Source organism: Aquarana catesbeiana, linkage group LG01 (genome assembly GCF_042186555.1).
Source record: "Aquarana catesbeiana isolate 2022-GZ linkage group LG01, ASM4218655v1, whole genome shotgun sequence".
NCBI classification, from domain to species: domain Eukaryota; kingdom Metazoa; phylum Chordata; class Amphibia; order Anura; family Ranidae; genus Aquarana; species Aquarana catesbeiana.
This window is the reverse complement of record NC_133324.1, coordinates 64,264,704-64,290,684: the sequence shown is the minus strand read 5'-3', so window position 1 is coordinate 64,290,684 and position 25,981 is coordinate 64,264,704. Positions and strand designations below refer to the sequence as shown.

Here is a 25,981-nt window from a genome sequence, read left to right as displayed (position 1 = left end):
CTATCTGAATAACAAGCCGTACACCGAAGAGGCTCAGCTCCAGCCAAGGTTTATTGTAATGACAGCACACTGCTCACTCCCACTCAATCATGAGAAAGCCCCACTGTGGGTGAAACATGTCGGGGGCATGGCTCTGGGTAGGAGAGAGCCGTGGGCAGTCATTGCAATATGCCTTGGCAGCAGCTGAATGTGTGTTATTTGGATAGAGGGAACAGCATTTGGTTGGGTCTTATGTCATGTCTCTGCCAGGGTGGAAAATACAAAGCAAAGAAATGTGGGAAAGGACGAGGTAAGTGGAGTGGACATAGTCTTTTTCTTCATGATATTTGTCAGATCCAGAAAAGACATCAACTGCTGTGCCAGGATTACATTTAGAACCGCTCATCAGGTAATCAATGTTCATGCCCGAATGTCAGTAAGTTATCTGTTAAAACAGGTTCCAGCTGTCTCAGACGGCCTTTCTCAACCTTTTTAACATAGAGGAACCCTGGAAATAATTCTCCGGTCTTGGGGAACCCCTGCTAAAAATGAAAATTCTACAACTCATCATACATTAGTGTGATGGTCAATGAGAAGAATGCTTCTTACACTTGTGGTTATTGGGAATAAATTACCCCTTTACAGATAACTAAAAAGATCAATGGTGTCCTTGAGAACTTACCTGAGAGGCAGAAAAAGACCATTGCTCAGGAAACCCCTAGCAACCTCTAGAGGAACTGAAAGGTTCCACAGAACCCTGGTTGAGAAAAACCCTGTCTCAGAACAACAGTCAATAAGTTTGACAACCCGCTTTCCATATTAAGAGTTGAGTGATGATGTGGCTCCACCCCGCTGACGAAGTCCCGTAGGACGTAACGCGTATGGGGAGGAGGAGCCACGGCCCTTGACATGACCCGCTGCTATCCTGACGAGCTGACACAGGATCTGCACTGTGTATACTGTCTTATGCTTTCAATCAAGAGGATCGTTTGTATGTGTTCTACCTTTCAATAAAGTCTGCAGTTTTTGGATTAAACGGAGAGCACTTTGATTTCTTGTGACCAGGATTTATGTGAGCATCGGGATCTCTGGCTTTCCCCGAGGTGGGACAAGTATATACTGACCATCCTGTTAGCTCAGGGGTATTGTCAAGAGGTGAGTGAGCATTTTGCCTGTCACTGGTGGGAACAGTCACCCCCGGGGTGCAGGTAGATCTGATAATACTCACGTGGATCTTTCTGTCTTTGTATGGATGTTTTGCTGATCTAACATTGAGCTCTGTACTGCTTTTAATTAATAGTGTTATAACTCATTGGGACACTTACATATAATTTGCATATATTTTTTGTGCTGCGCTGTTTGTGTTTGTTTGCAGTTGATCACTTTAATGTTCTCATGAGCTTCCATTTTTAAATGCAACTTCTTGTGGTAGTCATCTAGTCGAAATAAAAATAAAAAGCAGCCTCACCTGAATGCCAGTTTCTCATCGTTGGGCTTAATGCAGCGGACATAATGAGGCGTGGTGGCGTTCAAGGTTTCCATCAGCAGCTGGAGGGAGTTCCGAAACTGGAAAGATATCAAATCAACATGACTAGTGGCTCTTGTGTAAAATGATAAGATGCAAATGATGTTCTTCAGTCCACGTTACATTCATAAATCCCCTTTCAGCAATTCGGTTAGGGCAAATTCCAGCCAAGAGCATGGATTGAAAAAAGATAGAATAGAAGCTAGATACTTCCCGAAGGATATGAACATGTCCCTGCTTAGCTGCAGAGCACAACAGACACATTTTTACAGCCGGTGCCATTGCCCTGCCTCTTTGGACTACTACTAGTGAACATAACCAGCATGAGCTCTTTCCTTCCTGTAATTCTTCCAACATCAGCACCTCCATCCAGGGCCACCCCTACCATGGGTCCTGCTGGATACATTTGACCCAGGCGGTCCTTTGAGAGGGACGGCAATTTGATGCCCAAGATTTTTTTTGCAGCAGTTTGGTGCACACCGCCGGCACCAGATTAGATGTACAGCTTTTCTCCACCTGGCCCAGCAGGCGCGGTGTAGCGTCACATATGGCGACCCATCACATATGGCTGCCCGCTGGACTGCGCATGCGCGACGCTGCCATATGCGTTCCAACACTGTGGCGATCTGCGCTTGCGGCGAATTTTGTGGCCACACCCCTGAGTCCAGGTTCAAGCCCCACCATCCAAGTGGACATAGAGTTAGATTATAATTATGACGAACGAAGCGAGGCTGTGCCCGAAGCATGGCGAGCGAAGCGAGCCCGCGAGGGGCCCTGTGGCAAAGTGGTCTTACAACAGTGTTGGAACGCATATGGCGGCGTCGCACATGAGCACTCCAGCGGGTAGCAAAATGTGATGAGTGGCCGAATGTGACGTGACATCCGCAGGTCTGTCCCTTCCATAAAATCACTGCACTCCCCCTCTCCTATCTCATGTACACAAGACAGGAACAATGGCAGGTCTGGACAAAGGGCGGGACTTTTCAAGTTAAGAAGCGGGTGATTGGTTACTAGACAGTGGGGCGGTCCCAGCAATCAATCACCTGTCTTTCACATGAAAAGTCCTGACATGCTTCCCATCTTGTGTAAATTAGGGTAGGGGAGGAGAGGGGGGAGTGCTGCGATCTTATGGAAGGGGCAGTCTGTAGTATCGATGGAGGACTTTGATGGGGGGGGGGGGGTCTGTGATGGGATGGTCTGTGATGAGGGAGGTCTGTGATGAGGGGGGAGTCAGTCATGGGGGGGGGGGGGGGGAGTCGGTCATGGGGGGGGAGTCTGTTATGGGGGGGGAGTCTGTCATGGGGGGGAGTCTGTCATGGGGGGGGAGTCTGTCATGGGGGGGGAGTCTGTCATGGGGGGAAGTCTGTCATGGGGGGAAGTCTGTCATGGGGGGAAGTCTGTCATGGGGGGAAGTCTGTCATATGGGGGGGGGGGGGAGTCTGTCATGGGGGGGAAGTCTGTCATGGGGGGGGAGTCTGTCATGGGGGGGAAGTCTGTCATGGGGGGGAAGTCTGTCATGGGGGGGGAAGTCTGTCATGGGGGGGGGGTCTGTCATGGGGGGAAGTCTGTCATGGGGGAAGTCTGTCATGGGGGGAAGTCTGTCATGGGGGGAAGTCTGTCATGGGGGGAAGTCTGTCATGGGGGGGGAAGTCTGTCATGGGGGGCAGTCTGTCATATGGGGGGGGGGGGGGGAGTCTGTCATGGGGGGGAAGTCTGTCATGGGGGGGGGAAGTCTGTCATGGGGGGGAAGTCTGTCATGGGGGAAGTCTGTCATGGGGGGGAAGTCTGTCATGGGGGGGGAAGTCTGTCATGGGGGGGGGAGTCTGTCATGGGGGGAGAAGTCTGTCATGGGGGGGAAGTCTGTCATGGGGGGAAGTCTGTCATGGGGGGAAGTCTGTCATGGGGGGAAGTCTGTCATGGGGGGGGGGGGGGAGTCTGTCATGGGGGGGGAAGTCTGTCATGGGGGGGAAGTCTGTCATGGGGGGGAGTCTGTCATGGGGGGGGAGTCTGTCATGGGGGGGAAGTCTGTCATGGGGGGGAAGTCTGTCATGGGGGGGGGAGTCTGTCATGGGGGGGGGAGTCTGTCATGGGGGGGGGGGGAGTCTGTCATGGGGGGGAGTCTGTCATGGGGGGGGAGTCTGTCATGGGGGATCTGTGATGGGATGGTCAGTGATGGAGAGGAGTCTGTAATGGGGGGGGGGGGGGGTCTGTGATGGAAAGGAGTCTGTAATGGGGGGTTTGTGATGAGGGGCTTCTGTGATATGGAGTTTGTGGTTTGCAATTGCACATAATGGTATGTCATATAGTTTTGCATATAGACAAGGTGCTGTCACATGCAAATCTGACTTCCTGATAAATTTAATTTTAGTTTTAATTATCATGATATAAAATCATGGATGTGGGGGCCTTTTGGTGGGCGTGATTTTTTATTTTGGGGAGGTGGGCAGCATTACATTCTTGGACCCAGGAAGCACAATGTCTTGGGCCAGCCCTGCCTCCATCACACGGTGGCTGAGTTCACTTAGCCAACTAATGCTGTGCATTTGGATATAATTTTTTCAAGAGAAAAACATAACATAAATATACCACTTAACTTGTGGAATGTAAAGAAAAAAAAAATTAAAATCGGAGGTAGGTACAGGAACAATAGAATGTTACAGAGTGCAAAATGTATATCGTAACACAGTTAATGGTTTTATATTGTACATTTGGTAACAACTATCACGTTGCAGAAGGATATAAAAAGCAGGAGGGTTTAGAAATGTTCCAACAATAAACAAATGAGGCTATACTGCGAGGTGTGAGCATCATCTGTGTATTTATTATAACTCGGTTGACCAAGGTGATAATATATGGTACCAGGGAAAAAGTAGAAGCTCGCTGGATACCCGGTGTATAACTAAAAGTTGAGTAGTAAAGAATGGGACTCAGCCAAAATACAATCAGTACAGCCAGGCAGCCATGCTATGCAAATACCATAAACAAACAACAGGGACCTAAATCCCAAAAGTTTTTAGTAGAGAGCAGGCTCAATGATTAGCAACATTCGCACTTGAGACATATCCCTCTGACCTAGCAATTCAAAAAAGCCTCCGACATGGGCTTCCAATCCATAGCTCCCGCCAGGGGAGACAAGGTGACAGCCGAGCTAGATTGCGATATAATTGTATGCATAGAACACAACTGTGTCATAACAGGTGAGTTGCAATACTATATTATATATATAGTATTATACCTATAGGGTTACTTTGGGTAAAGCTGGAGGTGAAAAGTTACACAGGGCAAGTATCCATCCCCTGCTTCCAGGATCTGCCCCCTGTTCAGATATACAACACTCAGGCCTGTAACTGGCCACTCAGGCACTGCATTGCATTGTGGGGAGGTATAGAAACAGATACGTAATGGCAGAAAAATGACCAAATGGTCCATCAAGTTTGCTCCATTATTTGAGGGCCAATTAACACCAGTGCGTTTTAGCGGAAGGACATCTGAAAAACAATAATTTCCAATGCGTCCTATTCGCACCATAGCAATGCGTTGCTCTAAAATGCAAAATGTATGTCAACAGACGTCAGCGCACCTTAAAACGCGACTAAAATGGATGAAAATGTAAAGTGGGGAAAATAATTATTTGACCCCTTGCAGATTTTGTAAGTTTGCCCACCTACAAAGAAATGAAGGGTCTATAATTTTTATTCTAGGTGTATTTTAAATGATAGAGACAGAATATCAAGCAAAAATACAGAAAAGCACATGATTCAAATGTTAAACCCTGACGTTGCAGTTCACTGAGTAAAATAAGTATTTGATCCTCAAGAAGAACATTGCTTAGTGGAGAAAACCTTATTGGCAAGCACAGAGGTCAGACGTTTCTTGTAGTTGGTGACCAGGTTTGCACACATCTCAGGAGGGATTTTCGTCCACTCTTCTTTACTGATCTTTTCTAAGTCCTTAAGGCTTCTTGGCTGCCGCTTGGCAACTCAAAGTTTCAGCTCCCTCCATACATTTTCTATAGGATTAAGGTCTATAGATTGGCTAGGCCATCCATGACCTTAATGTGCTTCTTCACGAGCCACTCCTTTGTTGTCTTGGTGGTATGTTTTGGGTCATTGTCATGCTGGAGGACCCACCCATGACCCATCTTCACTGTTTTGGCTGAGGAAAGAAGGTTCTCATCCAAGATTTTACAATACATGGCCTCGTCCATTGGCCCCTCAATGCAGCAAAGTCGGCCTACACCTTTAGCAGAGAAACAGCCCCAAAGCATAATGTTTCCACCTCCGTGCTTGACTGTAGGGATGGTGTTCTTAGGGTCATAGTCAGCATTTTTCTTCCTCCAAACATGGTGAGTCGAGTTAATGCCAAAGAGCTCAATTTTGGTCTCCCAATCCTTGTCTGAATCATTTAGATGTTCATTGGCAAACTTCAGAAGGGCCTGTACATGTCATGTGCCTTGAGGAGGGGGACCTTGCAGGCGCTGCAAGATTTCAATCCATGGTGGCGTATTGTGTTACCAATGGTATATTTGGTGACTGTGGTCCCAACTGCCTTGAGATCATTCACAAGCTCCTCCCATGTAGTTCCTGACTTGACCCCTCATTTTATTCATGACCATCCTTACCCCATGAGGCGAAATCTTGCATGGAACTCTAGACCAAGAATGATTGATGGTTATTTTGTATTTCTTCCATTTGCGAATAATCGCTCATAAAAGTTGTCTCCTTCTCACCAAGCTTCTTGCTGATGGTCTTGTAGCCCATTCCAGCCTTGTACAGATCTACAATCTTGTCCCTGACTTCTTTTGACAGCTCTTTGGTCTTAATGGTGAGGTTTGAAAGGAAGAAAGGGATTCTGTGGACAGGTGTCTTTTATACACATAATGACACGTCGTTAGGAGCACCTTCTTAAATTGACAGGACTAATCTGTGTACCACATGAGCACATACTGTAGCCAGTCTGTGGGAGCCAGAATTATTGTTGGTTGGTAGGGGATCAAATACTTATTTTACTCACTGAACTGCAACTCAATTTATAACATTTGTATCATGTGTTTTTTTTTCTGGATTTTTGGAATATATACTGTCTGTACCATTTAAAATACACCTATGATAAAAATTACAGACCCTTAATTTCTTACAAAATCTGCAGGGGATCCAATAATTATTTTCCGCACTGTACATGCATTTTAGCACAAGTCAGTGTGAATTGGCCCCTAATGCACTTAGGCAGGGCCAACAGTTACGTGTACTCCTAAGGTTCAGGAAGGCGAATAGGGCAGCAGGTAACAGACTGAAAAGTATGTACACCCGAATGTACACATTACAAGGGCATTTTAAGACTTTCACTAATTAAAGAAGAAGTCTCATGAGCAATTAGAAATTAAATGCTAGTTTATTGATTCATGTAGAAATACTTGTCTTTGCTTCTCCAAAGAGACATTGAATGATTGTGCAGTAAATCCTATCTTTATTTCTGCCATTACAGTCTATCAGCTCCTCCCGTGCCAGAAGCCCAGTTTGTGGTCATTCCTGTTGAGCCTAGGCAGAGCTCAGTTGTTTCCACCCCTTTGATGTGAGTACACATGTCTTTTCCAGGCAGTTGCTCTACACATCCTCTATCTGTATGCGTTGTGATGGTGCGGGTCTCAGGCAAGAGCCTGGTGATGGAGACAAGCACTATCAATCAGCAATATCTAGTTATTCGTCCCCCACAGGGAAGCATAGTTAAACAATGGTGGAAGGAAGGGGGAGGGATGCTGTTGACCAATCTTGCTCAAAGAGTCCCACATGCACTCTATTCCCTGTGGGACAGGATAAGGGGAAGGTATATATGGTGAGACCTCTTCTTCTGGGTATTTATTAAGGTCCATTTGACCAACTCAGCTCAAGTGCAAATTAAACTGCGATGCGGAAGTGATAAGACCTATTTTTCAACTCAATTCATAATTCTGACAAGTTAAATATCAAAACACTGACCTGATGTCCCACAGTTTTCTTGTGTTCTTTGTTGGCATTTTTTATTGCAGGTTTGAGCGGCCGAACATTGATTTTTGATTTGCCAGTTGGTGTTGGAGGTACAGCGTCCTTTTCATCATGGAAAAGGTCAGCGACCAACTGATACTGTAAGAGGAAAAGGAATATCAGATGACATAAGTGACAAAAATCAAACGAACAGTTGTTCTCACTTTGCCTTCTTCTGTCTGAGAGAACGGTTTATGGTCAGAGGGTATCCTGTCTGCACATTTGTGAAATAAAGTATATCTATAGTCACAATTTAAATACATATATCCATTCCCACACTGCTTTTCAGTTATATCTAGCCTACTCCTATTAATCTGAATGATATTGACATTTGTAAACTTACTTTGTAAAGATCCCCACACATTTACTTCCTTAAAATTCTGTGACATGTAGTCACTATGCCCTGTGAGTAGGCACTGAGGTGTAACACATTTCACAGAGCCTGCCTTCTGAGCTACAGAGGTGCGGAGAGGAGGGGTTACAGGAGGCGGAGTCAGTACAGGAATCACTGCTTGCAGGCAGCAAGGTACCTTGGGATATGTAGTCCTGGAAATTAAACAGCAGAGGAGAAGCGGCAAAGCATGCAGGGAATCCAGGAAGTTACGTAAAGAGATGACCAGTAGACAGGCAGGACTCAGAATGTCAAAAGGAGGTTTTTTTAAGTAAGCTTATATTGGGACAATATCTTAAAATAATGCTGGAGGGATCTTTGGGGAGCAGGAGTGAACCCTGGGGGGCAAGGGACTAAGCCCCGAGTTGATCTTCAACAAACATTTCAGCAATAGATGTAAATTTTGGAGTTTTCTGTTCTTACCTTGCTGGCTTTGAAAATATTGATCTGTTCCTCATACACTGTATCACGATTCTTCTCTAAGAAGCCGTCACACTGATACTCCACCTGTGCAATACATAATTGTGACATAAGCCTTGGCAACAATGTTCTGTACATATAAGATTTTGTACATAGGGGTCCTGGCTGGAAAGGTGAACCCAGCTCCAGTTCTGCTGCATCAACAATTACAAGTAAACGTCTGCATATAAGCTGCGGGCGTTGTCTGGCTGTCACGGCTTTCAATAGGGCTTCCCTTCTGCTCCTATTCACATGGATCCCTGAGTGTCCTGTAGGTAATTGCAAGTGGCCCCATGTACAAGTGTACAGTGCCTTGAAAAAGTATTCATACCACTTGAAATTTTCCACATTTGTCATGTTACAACCAAAAACGTAAATGTATTTTATTGGGGTTGTATGTGATAGACCAACACAAAGTGGCTCATAATTGTGAAGTGGAAGGAAAATGATAAATGGTTTTCACAATTTTTTACAAATAAATATGTGAAAAGTGTGGCGTACATTTGTATTCAGCCCCCTTTACTCCGATACCCCTAACTAAAATCTAGTGTAACCAATTGCCTTCAGAAGTCACCTAATTGGTAAATAGAGTCCACTTGTGTGTAATTTAATCTCAGTATAAATACAGCTGTTCTGTGAAGCCATAAGAGGTTTGTTAGAGAACCTTAGTGAACAAACAGCATCATGAAGGCCAAGGAACACACCAGACAGGTCAGGGATAAAGTTGTGAAGTTGTGGAGAAGTTTAAAGCAGGGTTAGGTTATAAAAAATATCCCAAGCTTTGAATATCTCACGGAGAACTGTTCAATCCATCATCCGAAAATGGAAAGAGTATGGCACAACTGCAAACCTAGCAAGACATGGCCGTCCACCTAAACTGACAGGCCGGGCAAGGAGATCATTAATCAGAGAAGCAGCCAAGAGGTCCATGGTAACTCTGGAGGAGCTGCAGAGATCCACAGCTCAGGTGAGAGAATCTGTCCACAGGAAAACTATTAGTTGTGCACTCCACAAATCTGACCTTTATGGAAGAGTGGCAAGAAGAAAGTCATTGTTGAAAGAAAGCCCAAAGAAGTCCCATTTGCAGTTTGTGAGAAGCCATGTGGGGGGCACAGCAAACATGTGGAAGAAGGTGCTCTGCTCATATGGGTGCAAAATTGAACTTTTTGGCCTAAAGGCAAAACACTGTGTGTGGTGGAAAACGAACACTGCACATCACCCTGAAAACACCATCCCCACCGTGAAACATGGTGGTGGCAGCTTCATGTTGTGGGGATGCTTTTCTTCAGCAGGGACAGGGAAGCTGGTCAGAGTTGATGGGAAGATGGATGGAGCCAAACACAGGGCAATCTTAGAAGAAAACCTGTTGGAGTCTGCAAAAGGCTTGAGACTGGGGCGGAGGTTCACCTTCCAGCGGGACAACATAAAGCCAAAGCTACAATGGAATGGTTTCGATCAAAGCGTATTCATCTGTTAGAAAGGCCCAGTCAAAGTCCAGACCTAAGTTCCATTGAGAATATGTGGCAAGCCTTGAAAATTGCTGTTCACAGACGCTCTCCATCCAATCTGACAGAGCTTGAGATATTTTGCAAAGAAGAATGGGCAAAAATGTCACTCTATGGATGTGCAAAGCTGGTAGAGACATCCCCAAAAAGACTTGCAGCTGTAATTGCAGTGAAAGGAGGTTCTACAAAGTATTGACTCGGGGGGGCTGAATACAAATGCACCCCACACTTTTCAGATATTTATTTGTAAAAAATGTTGAAAACCATTTATCATTTTCCTTACACACAACAATTATGTGCCACTTTGTGTTGGTCTATCACATAAAACACCAATAAAATACATTAACGTTTTTGATTGTAACATTACAAAATGTGGAAAATTTCAAGGGGTATGAATACTTTTTCAAAGGCACTGTAAAGTCCTAATAGTAATAATGATAAATATAATAAGAGTCATTTTTTTTTTTTTTTTTAAAGCCCATGGCCTTGCCCTGATCCCCAGGGGCATTAGGCTCCAGACGGGGACTGGGGTACTTACACTGAAACCAGATGGACCCCATTCTCTGGAGGGTCTGCCGAAACAGACCCATCCTAGTACTAGGTGGGGCTCCCCCAAAGGGAGACTCCATGAGAATGGGCGAACCAAGCCAGAAGGCCATGTCCACCCCATCCCAAGACTTTCAGGGCAGGCCTGAGGACCTACACCCTACCAGTCACACGTGCTAAATCATGTACAAACCTAAAAATACAAAAAAGTGACAAACAAAGGTCTTAAATAAAAGAACGTGGGCGAGAAGGAAGTGGAGAAGAGGGTGAAAAGTGGTCATTTTGTGAAACAATGACCAGGCCTAAAAAATATCCTCCGGTCCCAGCCAAAAGGCCTGGCCCAAGAGGCAGGTGAGAAAAAAGTGTGGTATGGTGCAGTGAACATGGTGTTATAAATCAAAGTGACTCTATGACACCCCTGGACTGCCACTCCAGGGGCACATACACCATGGGCTTCTTTACAACCCTGGGCCGGCGCAGCCCCCACCCCTACCAGGAAGCCCTGGAGCTATGAGAGCTTAGGGAGAGCTATGGACGCAAGGGCTCAACCACCACTCCCATCGTTCCTACCTAATTACATTCAGGAAATACTAACTGCTCCCCTGGTGGGAAAGAGGGGGCAGTGTTCTTTCCCGAAAAACTGACGGGAGCAAGGACTGCACCAATCTAGGCCAGAAGGCCAAGGGATCTGACCCTTCGGCCAGCACCCATCCTCACCAGGAGCAACCTTCAGGCCTGCTCAGACACAACCATTTATCAGCCTCTATGACCAAAGAGCGCCGATGTGGCCCCTACCGAAACAGACCGTCCAGGGACAATTACACCGTCAGATTTGCATCTGCCCTCCATATTTGGGAGTAGCATAGCGCCTCCTCTGGCAACTGATAAGAACAGATACTACACTTGATCTTAGCCAAAAGGCCGAGAAGTGATTAATAATGAAAGTTAGTTAACCCAAAACTGACAGCCTGTTTTTTTGGCAGATGATGGAGAGTTAAAACCATCTGACAACAACATTTTTATTATATAATTTCAGGATTGGTGAGATCTCTGCACTTTTCAGGTTTGCATATTTGCTATACATAGTATGAGGGATATATACTATGTGTGGTTTTTTTTTTAGGATACGAGCCAACATATTATTCTGTACTTAGTCCCATTCACTTTAATGGGACGGCTGGTGATGTGGCAGTGACACTACAAGGTGAGGGACGTGGCGGCAGCAGGTGAGTGGATGCCCGCTAACAGGCGCTGCCATGATGGATCTGAAATAGCAGGTGCTCTTTAAATGTAAGGACATATTCTTGCTGGTAGTTTAGAATCTTTAATATTTGCAAAGAAAATGAAGGTTTCCTATTTAGACTAATAATCTGTCAGGTTAGTAAAACAGCGATATCAGAACCGATACAATCATACAGTTTGTAGTGTACATAGATTTGCAAAGCAATGGGATAAAGGAATATTCCTGAACTTTGTTTTATTTCATGGTTACTGTGAAATTGTGTGAATGTATCAATGCAGTGCATGTTATCTCAGCTTGCAGAGCTTGGATTCATTGAATGAGTTTACCAAAAATGTAAATATGGCAGAATATATTGCCTCATGCTACATAACTAAGCTCCATTTCTTGCTGAATAAACTAAATTATTAATATATCTTAAATAGAAAATTATCTTTAGATTTAGATTTTTACTCCAAAAGCATTTTATTAAAATAAATTTGATAAAAATAAAAAAAAAAATCGTAATATAAAAAATCTGATTTTAAATTAAAAAAAAATCAGATTTTTTTTATTTTTAAAAAAAAGATCATTAATTTATATCCACCCTGAGCAGAACTAAGCTCTCTCAGTCAACATTAACTATTTTAATCCTTATGCTGCTAGCATAACCCTGTTTCCCCGAAAATAAGACCTAGCGTGATTGTCGGTGATGGCTGTAATATAAGCCCTACCCCCCAAATAAGCCCTACCCTGAAAATAAGACCTACAAGGACTTTAACTAGGGCTTATTTGGGGGGTAGGGCTTATATTGCAGCCATCACTGACAATCACGCTAGGTCTTATTTTCGGGGAAAAAGGGTAGATAGTAAGGCATATTCTATTTACTTGTCTTTAAACTTTTTTTTTTTTTTTTACATTTCTTTAGCTGCTTTCTGGTTTCTGGCTTAGGTCTAAAATGATGTCACACATGCCAGGAGTCTTCTTGGGCATTTTGTTCTTCCATCTGGAGGAGGGAAGGAGGGGCGTTACCAGCTAAGCACACACTCCTGCTTGCCTGAGAGAAGGGCAGATGGATTCCAGGAAGAAAAATGCTACATGAATCATCCGGCCTTACTCAAGGCGGCAGTAGCTAGAAATGCTAGGGAGGTGTTTTTCAAAGTGATTACTCAGCAAAATAAATCATGGGAATATGGATGGAGGAGATTGCTTTAAATATTTTAAAATGAATTAAATAGCGTTTTCAGTTTGCGGTGCTCGGATACAGTTTATTTCAGCTTTAAATGCTAATTGGCAGTCGATGTGCTGAGCCCCTCCCCCATTCACATGGATATGCCTCTAATTCCAAAGACAACTCTGCCTGGAAGAGCTTGTGGACTACAGAACTTTGGATAGGGAGACATTAGGAAAACATGTTTATCCCCTGCAAAGGACTGAGCACAATAAAATAATCTATTTGTTAAAATTCCATCAGGATCCGGATCTGAACCTGCGACCCCTACGGTGTCTGACTGTAGCTCTTATCACTGTGCCATTGGGGATGCTGAACAGTTCCCTGCCCGATTCCTTGGATAATCCTGCCGTGTATCTTGTTTCTGATTAACCTTGAACTCTTTGCTCCTCCCATGAACTTCCTGATTTAAGCCATGTCTCTGCACATACTGTTTGCCAGATTATTGTGCTCTCTCCAACCAATATCTTGTTCCTCTCACTCCTGCTGCCGTCCATATCTTCATTACCACTCCTTACTGATCTTTGGCTTGTTTCTCGACTACGCTTCTGCTTGATCTCAACCTGCACCTCCAACCACTTGTTACGGACCTTTGGCTTGTTTACTATGCTTCTGCTAGATCCCTACCTGCTACATCGGTTACCTGACCCTGGCTTGCTAACCTCCTGGTGGGGCGATCCTGAAGACTGCAACCTGGTCCACCTGGTCGCCACCATCGGGATTTCTGGTGAAGACCGGTTAGAGCTTAGACCCCGCGCCTCAGGTGAGCCCATGTCATCCGTCAGGGTGACCTGCTCATGTACTTAGCCTGCTGGACGGTGGGAGCCTCTCTACTGCTATAGCTGCTGGTCTCTGAGTCTGATCCTTAAATTCTTACCCCGGCACTTGGGGTTTATGGGTTTAAATGTTATTGGCTCAGGCTTTTTTAGTGCTGCCTTCCTGAGTTCCTGGTCTTTGCAGGAATGAGTTACAGTGGACAGTGCAGGCTCCAGCCAATCAGTTATCTTTAACCACTTGCCGACCAGCCGCCGCAGTTGTACTGCGGCAGAATGGCACGGCTGGGCGAAACGACGTTATGTAACGTCGCTTCGCCCTGTGGCCACTAGGGGGCGCACTCCCCCCCGCTCGCCGGTGCGAGTGCTCGGCAGTCGCGACCACCGCTGGGCTCCCGTGATCGCCGATGACACACGGAGAACTGGGATCTGTGTGTGTAAAAAAAAGGACATCAATTTTGTTTGGGCGCAACGTCGCACGCAATTGTCCGTTAGAGCGACGCAGTGCCGAATCGCAAAGAGTGCTCTGGTCAGGAAGGGGGTCAAATCTTCCCGGGGCTGAAGCAGCTAAGAAGGGAAGGAGGATGAAGAAGCAGGGGGGGTGCCTTGCAATCCTAGGCTACTTGGCTGTGTGTTTCTATGGATGCACACAGTGTAGAGACACAACTCTTGTTGCTGCAGGTGTTTCGTCACATATGGCGACCCATCACATTTGGCTACGGAAGTGACGATCCACTGAGAAATTTCGCACTGCGCATGGGCAACTTGCCGATATGCGTTCCAAAGTTTTTTACGCCAATGCGGAGCAGTGAAACCGTCAGATAATGTAACGCAAGTGACGTTACAGACAAGCTCTTCTTCTGCATAATTATTGATAGTAAGACACCACTTTGCAACAGGGCCCCTCGCTTCGCTCACCACACTTCGGGCACGGCGTCGCTTTGCTCAGTATAATTATAACCTAACTCTATGTCCACTTGGTAGGTGGGGCTTGAGCCTGGACTTAGGGGTGGAGCCACATAATAACCGCGCAAGCGCAGTTCAACGTCACCTCCGTCACACTGACGGTTTTAGTGTGCTGTTTTGTCGTAAAAGTGTTGAAACGCATATGGCGGCGTCACGCATGCGCACTCCAGCGGGTAGCCAAATGTGATGGGTTGCCATATGTGACGATACACTGGCATGGGTGGCTCCATAGGATGCTGTAAGAGAAAGGAGCCACCCTGGAGTAGGAAACCTGAGGCAGGGGTCATGACACCGTCCACTCATACTGGGTGTTCAGCCCTGGTGCATGGGGATTGGGTGTTTAGCTGCAGCTGGAGGGAACAGGTGACACGTTCAGGCCAAATGCCAGCAGCCTGTCAAACTCTATGAGAGGCTGTGTTTGCAATGATCCCTTAAGCAGTTCTGAGACTAAAACTACATAAAAGAAAACTGAGTTTTTGCAGCACTGCATGGCCTGACCTTTGCTAAAACCATTTCAGTGGGTAGATCTGAGCTGAAGCCAATGAGCCATTATTTGCTGAGATTTTAGAAGTGCGATCGAGCCATCAAAGATCACCAGTGTGGCTCCAGCCTTACAAAAGTCCGGTTACTTCTCCAGGGAACAAAACAGCCATTCACTTACCTTATCAGCAAAGTGCACAATGATGAAGGAGATATTTGACATCCGCGGTTTCTTAAAGTGCTGACTACTGCCGTGCCGATCGTAGAGTTTCTGGGCCCAGTTCTGGTCTGTTCCCTTGGGGACCTAAACAGCCATTAAAATGATTAAAAATTTAAATAAATAATAATAATAAAAAAAAAAAAAAAGTAAAAGGAATATAAGCCTAACCAATGCCGCTATTTCTAAGCAGCTGACCAGAAGTGTACACAAAAATCTGTCACTTTTGAAAATGTCTTAAGCAGGCCATACACGGTCGAATTTCGAACAAATTTTCCTTTCAAAATCAGAAAGTTTGTTCTTTTTGTGATCCGATGGTGCCACCATTGATTTTTCGAAATTCGGCCGACCAAGCCTTCAATTTCACCGCATGTTGCTACAGAGAAGACTTTTCGTGGGCGGGAATCTTCTTTTCTTATTACATTTCTCGCACGATTCTGCCATCATTGATTAGAAAATCGTTCGTTTTTCAAAAAATTTCCAACATGTCTAATTCCTCAAATTTGATTGCCGCACGAAAATCGGGCGTTGTTGTAGCCCACTAATGGTGCGAAATTCGTACGAAAATTCTTTGATATGACTTTTGAAAGGAAATTCTTTCGAAATTTCGAACCGTGTATGGCCGGCATTATTCACTAAATCAGTTTAATTTAAAGCCTATGTTTTGTTTTAGTTTTTTTTTTTTTATTATTTGTTTTTTTTAATCAACATAAGGGACAGTACTTACATTACATGAGAAGTGTCCCTTGTGCTACTGGCTGCGGTCTTAGTCTGAAGTTCTCTCCTCACCCTCCCCCATACGCCCGCAGCAGTAGTCTTTTGTGCTGCAGGGAGGGGGGGAGAATACAACCTGTCATATGCGCTTGTTGTGGGTGCTGACTTCTCCATACAGTAATAACTCGGATTGCGAGTAACGCGGTTAACGAGCGTTTCGCAATACGAGCTATTATTTTTTTTTAAATCATGATGCGGTTTGCGAGCGTTGTCTCGCAAAACGAGCAGGTTTCAAGCCTCTGCGGTGTGCAGTACCGCATTTGGCCAGAGGCACGGGGGCGCCGGTGACATTCGGAGCCGCTCGGAGCCACACGGAGCCACTCGGAAACACTCAGTTCCCGAGCCTCTCCGAGTGTTTCCGAGTGCACCTCTGGCCACATGCGGTACTGCTCACAATAGAAGTCACTCTGGAACGAATTATCTTCATTTCCATTGACTACTATGGGGAAACTCGCTTTGATATGCAAGTGCTTTGGATTACAAGAATTCTCCAGGAACGGATTATACTCGTAATCCAAGCTTCCACTGTATATAAAATAATATGCAAAGTGGTTGGAGGGAAGCTTCAGAATGGCAAAGATGTTTTTATTACAAATTATGTGAGCATAAAGCAAAATAAAAAATAAAATTGCTGCTCCAATTTCTCAAATCCGTAACAAGACACCCACCCTAATAGAACTCACAGGTGCTGGCTCTGCACAAGCTTGAGGAAAGAAAAAGATCCTGGACGGCCGCACACCATAGAAGGGATCTTTATTGATATGGAAAAATAAACTCCAAATGCAGTCACCTCATGTACAGGGAAGAACAGGAAAAAATAGCTAACGCGTTTCACGTCCTATCATGGCGCTTATTCATAGCAAATTATATGAGCAGACTACAGTTCCCCTTTAAGCACTTTGATCAGCTCTATCACTGTGGAACAAATTATCTGAGTTTCCATTGACTTCTATGGGGAAACGCGCTTTGATATGCGAGTGCTTTGGATTACAGGCATTCTCCTGGAGCGGATTATACTCGTAATCCAAGGTTCCACTGTATATAGAAGCTGTACTATAGCTTCCATGAATGATAGCGCTCTATGAATGGTGGATGAATGAATGAATGAATGGTAGGAAAGTGGGGGGGATTAGGTTGAGTTGAGCTTCTGAGTTGCAGCTGAGCTGCCTGATCACTGTTGGGAGAGGGGGCCGGGTAAGCTATGCTTCTGATTCTTTACTATAAGGTGGAGCACAGGGAGTGCAGGGGATGGGGGCAAAGCAGGGTGAGTGAAGTTGCCGAGTATCTGCTGGGAGGATAGAGCAGAGGGTGATGAGCTGCTGTGTCACTGCTGGGAGGGGAGAGCTGAGCTGCTGAGAAAACTAAATATTGTAATGTCCATAGCCTGTCCACAGGTTGCCTTTAAGGTGGACCTTCAGGCAAATATAAAAGTCCATGCAGACATACTATGATAAATACAAAAGTACACCACATCCTACCTTGCACTCCTCATCCAAAAGGTCCAGAATGCCGAGTTTTGCCTCGATCAGGTCAATGCAGGGTTGATTATCATAGAAATCAATAAGGGTCCAAGGGATCTGTTCCTTCATGTATTCCTCTTGTTCCAGTTTAAATACATGCTATAAAAAGAAGAGGGATTACTCAACAAAACACCATTCCATTTCACACTGGACACCACCCTTCTTATGCCCTGTACACACCATAGGATTTTCCAACAACAAAATCCTGGATTTATTTCCAACGGATGTTGGCTCAAACTTGTCTTGCATACAGACGGTCGCACAAATGTTGTTGGAAATTCCGAACGTCAAGAACTCTGTGACGTACAACAAGTACGACGAGATGAGAAAAATTAAGTTCAATAGCCAGTGCGGCTCCTTCTGCTTGATTCCGAGCATGCGTGGAACTTTGTGCGTCGGAATTGTGGACACACGCTCGGAATTTCCGACAACGGATTTTGTTGTCGGAAAATTTGAGATCCAGCTCTCAAATTTTGTTTGTCGGAAATTCTGATGGAAAACGTCAAATGGAGCCTACACACGGTCGGAATTTTCTGACAACAAGCTCCCGTCGAACATTTATTGTCGGAAAATCTGACCGTGTGTACGGGGCATAATACTGTTAGGTCTAAATCTGATGGGAATGGATTTTTTTTTTAAAAGAGAAATACAAATTTTTAGTTAGTACACATTTTAACATTTAAAGTGGATGTAAACCCAATGTCATCCTTTCTAAACTCCTGCCATAGGAGTTATCTATAAGGATATACACGCCTCCAGCATGTATCTTTACCTGTCAAATGTCTCCCCTTTGTCTGTTATTAGACCCAAAAACTGCAGATTCTGTGGGCGGGTCTGTTGTCTGGAGCTCGGTGGGTGGAGTCGTGATGTCAGTAGACTCCCCGCCCACCTCTACACTCCCCTTGTCAATATGCATTTTCTCCTGTGTATTTCTAACACTGAACTTCTGCTATGATCTCTAACATCCAGTGAAAAGACAGGAAAGTAACCACATGACTTCAGCATGCCAAATCATGCTGAGGTGTGGAACAGCCAATCCTTGCAGAGCTGCTGAAGAAAGGAGTGGGGGAGGGAATTAAAAAATAATGCATGTCTTAGGCTAGTGCACAAGATATGTAAATCACCTGTCACTCACAGCAAGGGGGAGGATTTGACAAAGTATTTCTCAGTTTGTTAAGATTTATCTCACTGAACAATAAAAGAGGATTGCTCAGAGATGGATTAACTCTGTGTGGCAAGACTGGGCTCAAATGATAGGAAATCTTATACTCTACAGTATGATATATAAAAAAAAAAATTTCGGGTTTACATCCACTTTAACTGATATTGCACATATATGACTTTTATAAATAGCTGCGGGGAGGAGCAGAGGGTCGGGTAAGAACATCTCTTTTTATTTTTCCCCCAAGACCTAAATGAGCAAGAAGTCCTTTCAGTGCGGTCACAGCCCCACCGCAAGAGATCATTTTTAATTTGCCCCGAGTTGTGCTTTAAATTTAAAAACTGATATTGCAAATCACTTGTCAATTATTGTAATTATTTTACGGCATTTATTACAGGGTACATCCATGACACTCACTTTGCAAAGCATGTGTCTGAATGCATATTGACAGTACAAGAAATTAATCCGGGTTATGTTTCTTCTAAAGTCAGCAGGAACCAGCTAATGATCCATCTATGGGCAGGCTGGTTGTACTGAAGCTAGTGGTGCATTGAAATGAAAATTCTGGACCGAAACCGAAAATTCAGGATGCACTTGGCCGAAAACCGAAACGGACAGTTTTAAATAAATAAATATATATATATATATATATATATATATATATAATTTAGATATATCTGGGTATTTGTACTCATGGTTTCCCCAGGGTGGTAATATCTGGGTATTTGTACTCATGGTTCCTCCAGAGTGGTAATATCTGGGTATCTCTACTCATGGTTCCCCCAGGGTGGTAATATCTGGGTATCTCTACTCATGCTGTCCCCAGGGTGGTAATATTTGGGTATTTGTACTCATGGTGCCCCCAGGGTGGTAATATCTGGGTATTTGTACTCATGGTGCCCCCAGGGTAGTAATATCTGGGTATTTGTACTCATGGTGCCCCCAGGGTGGTAATATCTGGGTACCTCTACTCCCGTTGTCCCCAGGGTGGTAATATCTTGGTATTTGAACTCATGGTGTCCCCAGGGTGGCAGTGCCAGGAAATACCAGTACTTGTGGCTCTCCGGTTACCTCAGTCCGCTCTCTGCTGATTAAAGACATTCACTGCTCAGCACTCCGGACTCCTCACTAAGGATGAGCTCCGGCGTGTTTGCATGCTGAACGTGCTGAGTCCGCCAGGAAGTCGGCACGGCGCAGCGCTAATCACAGGTAGGGAGACATTTCCCGATCTCTGCAGCCGCACATCAGGAAATGTCTCACTGATTGTGATTAGCGCTGTGCCGTGCCGACTTCCTGGCGAGCTTTGTACGTTCAGCATTCAAACACGCCGGAGCTCATCCTTACTCCTCACTGCTCCTTCCGCTGCTCAGTCGCATCATAGTGCAGCCCCGCCCCTTGTCACGCGATGATTGGACAGCCACCCCGTCTACCTATGGCAATCGATTTTTGGGCAGTGGAACAGAAAGCCGCGCTCAGATTGGATGCAATCCACCCTCCACCAAATGATTTGGACCAGTGCACAAAGCAAGGACCATAAAGACATGGAAGAGCGAGTTTGGGGTGGAGGAACTTGACTGGCCTGCACAGAGTCCTGACCCCAACCCGATAGAACACCTTTGGGATTAATCATAGTGGAGACTGCGGGCCAGGCCTTCTCATTCACATCAGTGCCTTCCCAGAAGAGTTGAAGCTGTTATAGCTGCAAAGGGTGGGCCAACTCAATATTGAACCCTACGGACTAAGACTGGGGTGCCATTAAAGTTCATGTGCGTGTAAAGGCAGGCATCCCAATACTTTTGGCAATCTAGTGTATGGCCTGCCTAAGAAAGAAGGATGGGTGTGTCTTTATTCTGAGTCATTTTGCTTTGGGTGTAATCTGATCTCCCCTGCTCTCTAGCTCTATTTCAAAGCACTGCTAAGCTTGAAGAAACAGGTTAGAATTCAGCAGCTGGCAACTGCAAGTGGTAAATATGAAAAAGGCCACAGGCAATATTTCTTATATTTTTATGCAACTGATAAAAAAAGATGTTTTTCTTAGTACTGAAGACGACAAACTCAGGATGAAACAAGAAAAAAAAAGCACAGCTCAGACTTTCCATTACTTATGGATGGAGACTGTTACCACTGACTCACCGAGTTAAATTGCTGCTGTAGCTTTTCATTGGCGTAATTGATGCAGAATTGTTCAAAGCTGTTTATTTCAAATGTTTCAAACCTGCAAAGAATTGTGAATGATCAGCAGTGAGGAGGACACGGCATCAAATACAAATAACATTCTGCAATATTCCAGACCATTAACTCCTAAGGTGAGGAGCCAGCAGACGTGTCTGCAGTGAATCACAAAAATCTGTGGCACCGCACACACCGCTGTCTGATCCTGGGAACGTTACTGTTGGGGGTTTACTGCAGAACGGCATTGGTGTTTTTTTAGCAACTGTTACAAGATAATGCATGCAAGCTTTACATTTATTAGAATATATTTGCATTTGTAAATCAACCATGGCACTTTTATAAAAAGACATCAACCATCTGCTGGCATGTGACCACTTTGTCCAATCAGAATCGCTCTGATCCATCCCAGAAGCCCTAAGAAAAGACAGGGAAGAAGAGTTGAATCCTCCGGACAGGGACAGCTAATCACCCACAGAGGTGAGCGCAGTGAGCGCAGTATTAGTTAGAAGCAGGATAAGCTTCTTTAAAAACAGAAGGTTTTTCAGGGATCGTCTAAAGATGGATAGATTGGGGGACAGTCGGACAGATTGGGGTAGGGAGTTCCAAAGGATGGGAGAAGCGCTGGAGAAATCCTGGAGGTAAGCATGGGAGGAGGGAGCTAAAAAGAAGGAGGTTTTTAGAGGCCCGAAGAGAGCGACTTGGTTGGTATTTTGGGACTAGGTTAGAGATGTAGCTGGGGGCAGAGTTATGGAAGGCTTTGTAAATCATTGTTAGTACTTTGAATTTTATTCGTTGGGTGAGTGGAAGGCCATGGAGGGATTGGCAGAAAGGGGCTGAGGACATTGAATGGTTGGTAGGGTGGATGAGTCCTGCAGCAGCATTCATTATGAACTGAAGGGGGAATAGACTATAGGTAATCCAATGAGGATGGAGTTGCAGTAGTCGAGGAGATATATATATATATATATATATATATATATATATTACACACACACACACAGTATATACACGCTATTTATGTATCATGGCATATTAATGACTAGGGAAGAGCCCGATGTTCGAGTCGAGCGCAAGTACGACTCGAACATCGAGTGTTCGCTGAACAGCGAACATTATGCGGTGTTCGCAGCAAATTCGAAAGCCGCGGAACACCGTTATAGTCTATGGGACACGAACATGAACCAAAATTTTTTAGAAAATTGCGTGGGGTCCCCCCAAAATCCATACCAGGCCCTTCAGGTCAGGTATGGATATTAAGGGGAACCATGCGCCAAATAAAAAAAAAAAAAATGGCATAGGGGTCCCCCCAAAATCTATACCAGGCCCTTATCCGAGCACGCAACCAGGCTGGCCGCAGGAAAAGAGGGGGAGCGAGAGAGCGCCCCCCCCTCCTGAACTATACCAGGCCACATGCCCTCAACATGGGGGGGGTGTTTTGGAGTCACCCCCAAAGCACCTTGTCCCCATGTTGATGGGGACAAGGGTCTCATCCCCACAACCCTTGCCCGGTGGTTGTAGGGGTCTGCAGGCAGGGGGGCTTATCGGAATCTGGAAGCCCGCTTTAACAAGGGGACCCCCAGATCCCAGCCCCCTCCCATGTGAATTGGTAATGGGTACATTGTACACCTACCAATTCACAAAAAAAGTGTCTGAAATAGTAAAAATGACAGGAGACACTTTGGGACAAGTCCTTTATTTAAAAAAAAAAATTCCCGCAAGGTAAATCCATCTCACGCCGCCGGATGGAAAAAGATAAAGCCGCAACAGCTCCGCCTCCATGGGAGGCTCCCGCCGATTGACGCTTCTTCTCGATGACAGCTGTTATATAGCTGAGGGCGGGGCCACTCGGTGACATAAACGAGTGACCCCACCTTCCTCTGAGGTCACATGCCGTCGGGGGGGCGGGGTCATCGAGAAGAAGCGCCACTCATCGGGAGCCTCCCATCGGTGGAGCAGTTGCGGTTTATTTTTTCTTTCTTTTTTCGGTTCGTCGGGCGGTGTGAGATGGATTTACATCGCGGGACATTTTTATTTTTTAATAAAGGACTTGCCCCAAAGTGTCTCATCATTTTTACTATTTTTGAAACTTTTTTGTGAATTGGTAGGGGTACAATGTACCCGTTACCAATTGACATAGGGGGGCGGGATCTGGGGGTCCCCTTGTTAAAGGAGGCTTCCAGATTCCGATAGGCCCCCTGCCCGCAGACCCCCACAACCACTGGGTAAGGGTTGTGGGGATGAGGCTCTTCTCCCCATCAACATGGGGACAAGGTGCTTTGGGGGTGACTCCAAAGCACCCCCCCATGTTGACGGCATGTGGTCTGGTATGATTCAGGAGGGGGGGGCTCTCTCACCCCCCCTCTTTTCCTGTGGCCTGCCAGGTTGCATGCTCGGATACGGGTCTGGTATGGATTTTGGGGGGACCCTACACCATTTTTTATTATTTTGGCGCGGGGTTCCCCTTAAAATCCATACCAGACCTGAAGAGATTTTAATTGGAAACTTTTATTTGCATTGATACATGTCCCCTGGGGGTCTGGTATGAATTTAAAAATTAAAAAAAAAAATTGATGCAGGGTTCCCCTTAATATCTATACCAGACCCGAAGGGCCTGGTATGGATTTTGGGGGGACCCCCCACACAATTTTTTTTTAAATTTTGGTTCGGGGTTCCCCTTAATATTCATACCAGACTAATCCTTATTAATGACTACAGATCTGCATTCATTTGTGTCTTTTATATCTGCCTAGAGATTAGCTTTAAAAAGACTTTTGCTCTCCTTGAGATTGCTCACATGAAGAATCTTTGGCGGTGATCGCTACGGGGCAGTGACAAAGTGCAATGCAGCCATTGAGCTGTACAGCACAGAGACAGTTTACTTACAGAAAAGGATTGTCTGTGCATCTCTGGAACGCCAGTGGAACATAAATAGATGAGCAAGACCGTTGTACCATAACACAGATTGTTCTGCTCCTCCGTGTTCTTAGGTTTCAATCTTGCTAATATATTAATTACAGTATATTTATAAAATAATCCCAGCCTTTGTGCATAATGAGATTTTGGGCTGCTTGCAGCGTTAGTGAAGCCCAGGAAATAACTACTGATGTCATTTTATATTGTTACAGCTCTACTTTCTTAAATGAGTTTGGGCGCATGGTCTGATGCAACGTGGTGGCTCTCGGGTAAAATTATTTCATGCCTGAAGAGGACCTGAAATCAAGCAGTGGTGATGTCACTGATGTGCAGCTCACTGTTATCTTTGCTGGAGAGGAAGCTGTACCTGAGGACTTGCACATGGCAAGAATCTCCCTGCTTCATCTATTCTGTGGATCAATGCTTTCTAAACCTCTCCTGCTACTAGAATATTACCTGATCATTCATCAGATCAGCAGTCATTAAAGTGGAAGCAATGCTGACATGAGGAAGCAAAGCCAACATGAGGAAGCAAAGCCCCGTTCAACTACCAAGATGGCTGGCACCACGCAAAGCATTACAAGGCATGGTAAGTCAGTAATGAGGAAAGATCAGCTATAAGGAGCGTGCAGCCCATACTGGTGACCATCCCTTTGTCGTCTTCTTGTCCTTTTTTGGTTACAACTTCCACAGATCAGGTCCTGCTTAAAGATTTGCATTGGCATGACCCAAATTTAACCAAAAGCCTCCCCCTATGTTTCTATTGATCCTTTAGTGAAAAACTGTTTTTTTATCTCCCTGTGACATTGTCAGGCTTGGAAAATTCTTGTAGGCGTAGCTACTAAAAGGTCAGGTCATATTCACATCGGCATGCCCCCAGAACTACATCTCCCAAGAGATACATGTGGAGAGGGACATTGAGAAGCGGGGGAAAGATCGAGATTTGTGGTTCACCAGGCAGGGCCCATTCACATCATTGCAATGAGCACTGTAAAGTTTGAACAAAGGTATAAATGGGCCCTGACAATGGTTTCTGTTGTATTACAATATCAGGTTTTGCCAGTAAACAGTGCCAAAGGTAAAACCTGTAACTGGAGATCTCTGTCACAAGTCAGATCTTAGAGGTTATAGAGGGCTCACTCATTGTCTGTATGTGACAGAATTTCAGCACCCAGCAGTGTACCTTTGCCAACACCGATTGGCAGAGAGATAAGTTGCCCAATGGTGCCCACATAGTTCCAGCTGTGACGTCGTCTGGCCAGTAGGAAGCAGTGCAGCACATGAAGCATATACAAAGAGTGACCACTGAGCACCAGTGCTGTGGGGGCTTTCAAATCCCAAATGACACCAATGAAGGGACACTACTCCCCCACTGACACCAACAAATAGGAAACGATTTCTCCCACTGGCCCCAAAGATAGGGCGCTATTCTTTCTACCACTGACCGCTGAGGCAGCAGTGCCTTAGATGACCGCATTTTTGCTACCACTGACTATTGAAACGTCGCTGTGGGTGTTGCCAAATTTATGTAACAGCGAATGGGGCTTAAAAGGGTATGGTTAAATTAAATATGAACCTATGCTTCTATGGGTCAAGAGTGTGTAAAGCACAGAGTTCAAGGGTCAGCATTAGGAATGTGCAGAGTGCAGGATTAAGTAACACGTAGAACTCTTTTTCACTTAGTAAAAGCACCACATTGTGTACACATAAACACTGGCTAGGCGCACATTTAACCCACTGATCGCCCTAGAGATGTTTAACGCCTTCCCAGCCAGTGTCAATAATACAGTGATCAGTGCTAAATATGTGCACTGTCACTGTAATAGTGTCACTGGTTTCCACAAAGTGTTAGTGTCAGATAGTACGCCGCAATATCAAAGTCCTTCTTATAAGTCGATGAATGCCACCATTACTAGTATAAAAATAAATACAAATTCCAGTATATATACTTTTTTTTTTTTTTGTAGACCAATCAATATACGCTTATTGGGATTTTTTTACTAAAAATATGTAGCAGAATACATATAGGCCTAAATTTATGAAGAAATTTGATTTTTTTAAATGTTTTAATTGGATATATTTTATAGCAGGAAGTAGAAAATATTGTTGTTTTTTTTTTGTTAATAGCG

General features: G+C 44.9%; 1 protein-coding gene and 1 pseudogene across 2 annotated transcripts in view; both read right to left on the bottom strand.

Annotated features, from left to right (window-relative positions):
- The window catches only part of MYO5B (myosin VB), a 394,698-nt gene that overhangs the window by 117,036 nt on the left and 251,681 nt on the right, over positions 1-25,981 (bottom strand). For both annotated transcript variants that reach the window (XM_073619562.1, XM_073619572.1), the window contains exons 11-16: positions 20,901-20,982; positions 17,564-17,704; positions 15,276-15,398; positions 8,339-8,422; positions 7,480-7,623; positions 1,448-1,545 (exon numbers count right to left, since the gene is read on the bottom strand). In XM_073619562.1, coding sequence (XP_073475663.1) covers positions 1,448-1,545; positions 7,480-7,623; positions 8,339-8,422; positions 15,276-15,398; positions 17,564-17,704; positions 20,901-20,982 — 672 coding nt within the window. The remainder of the gene's footprint in view (positions 1-1,447; positions 1,546-7,479; positions 7,624-8,338; positions 8,423-15,275; positions 15,399-17,563; positions 17,705-20,900; positions 20,983-25,981) is intronic.
- LOC141124343 (U2 spliceosomal RNA) lies at positions 11,239-11,358 on the bottom strand (annotated as a pseudogene).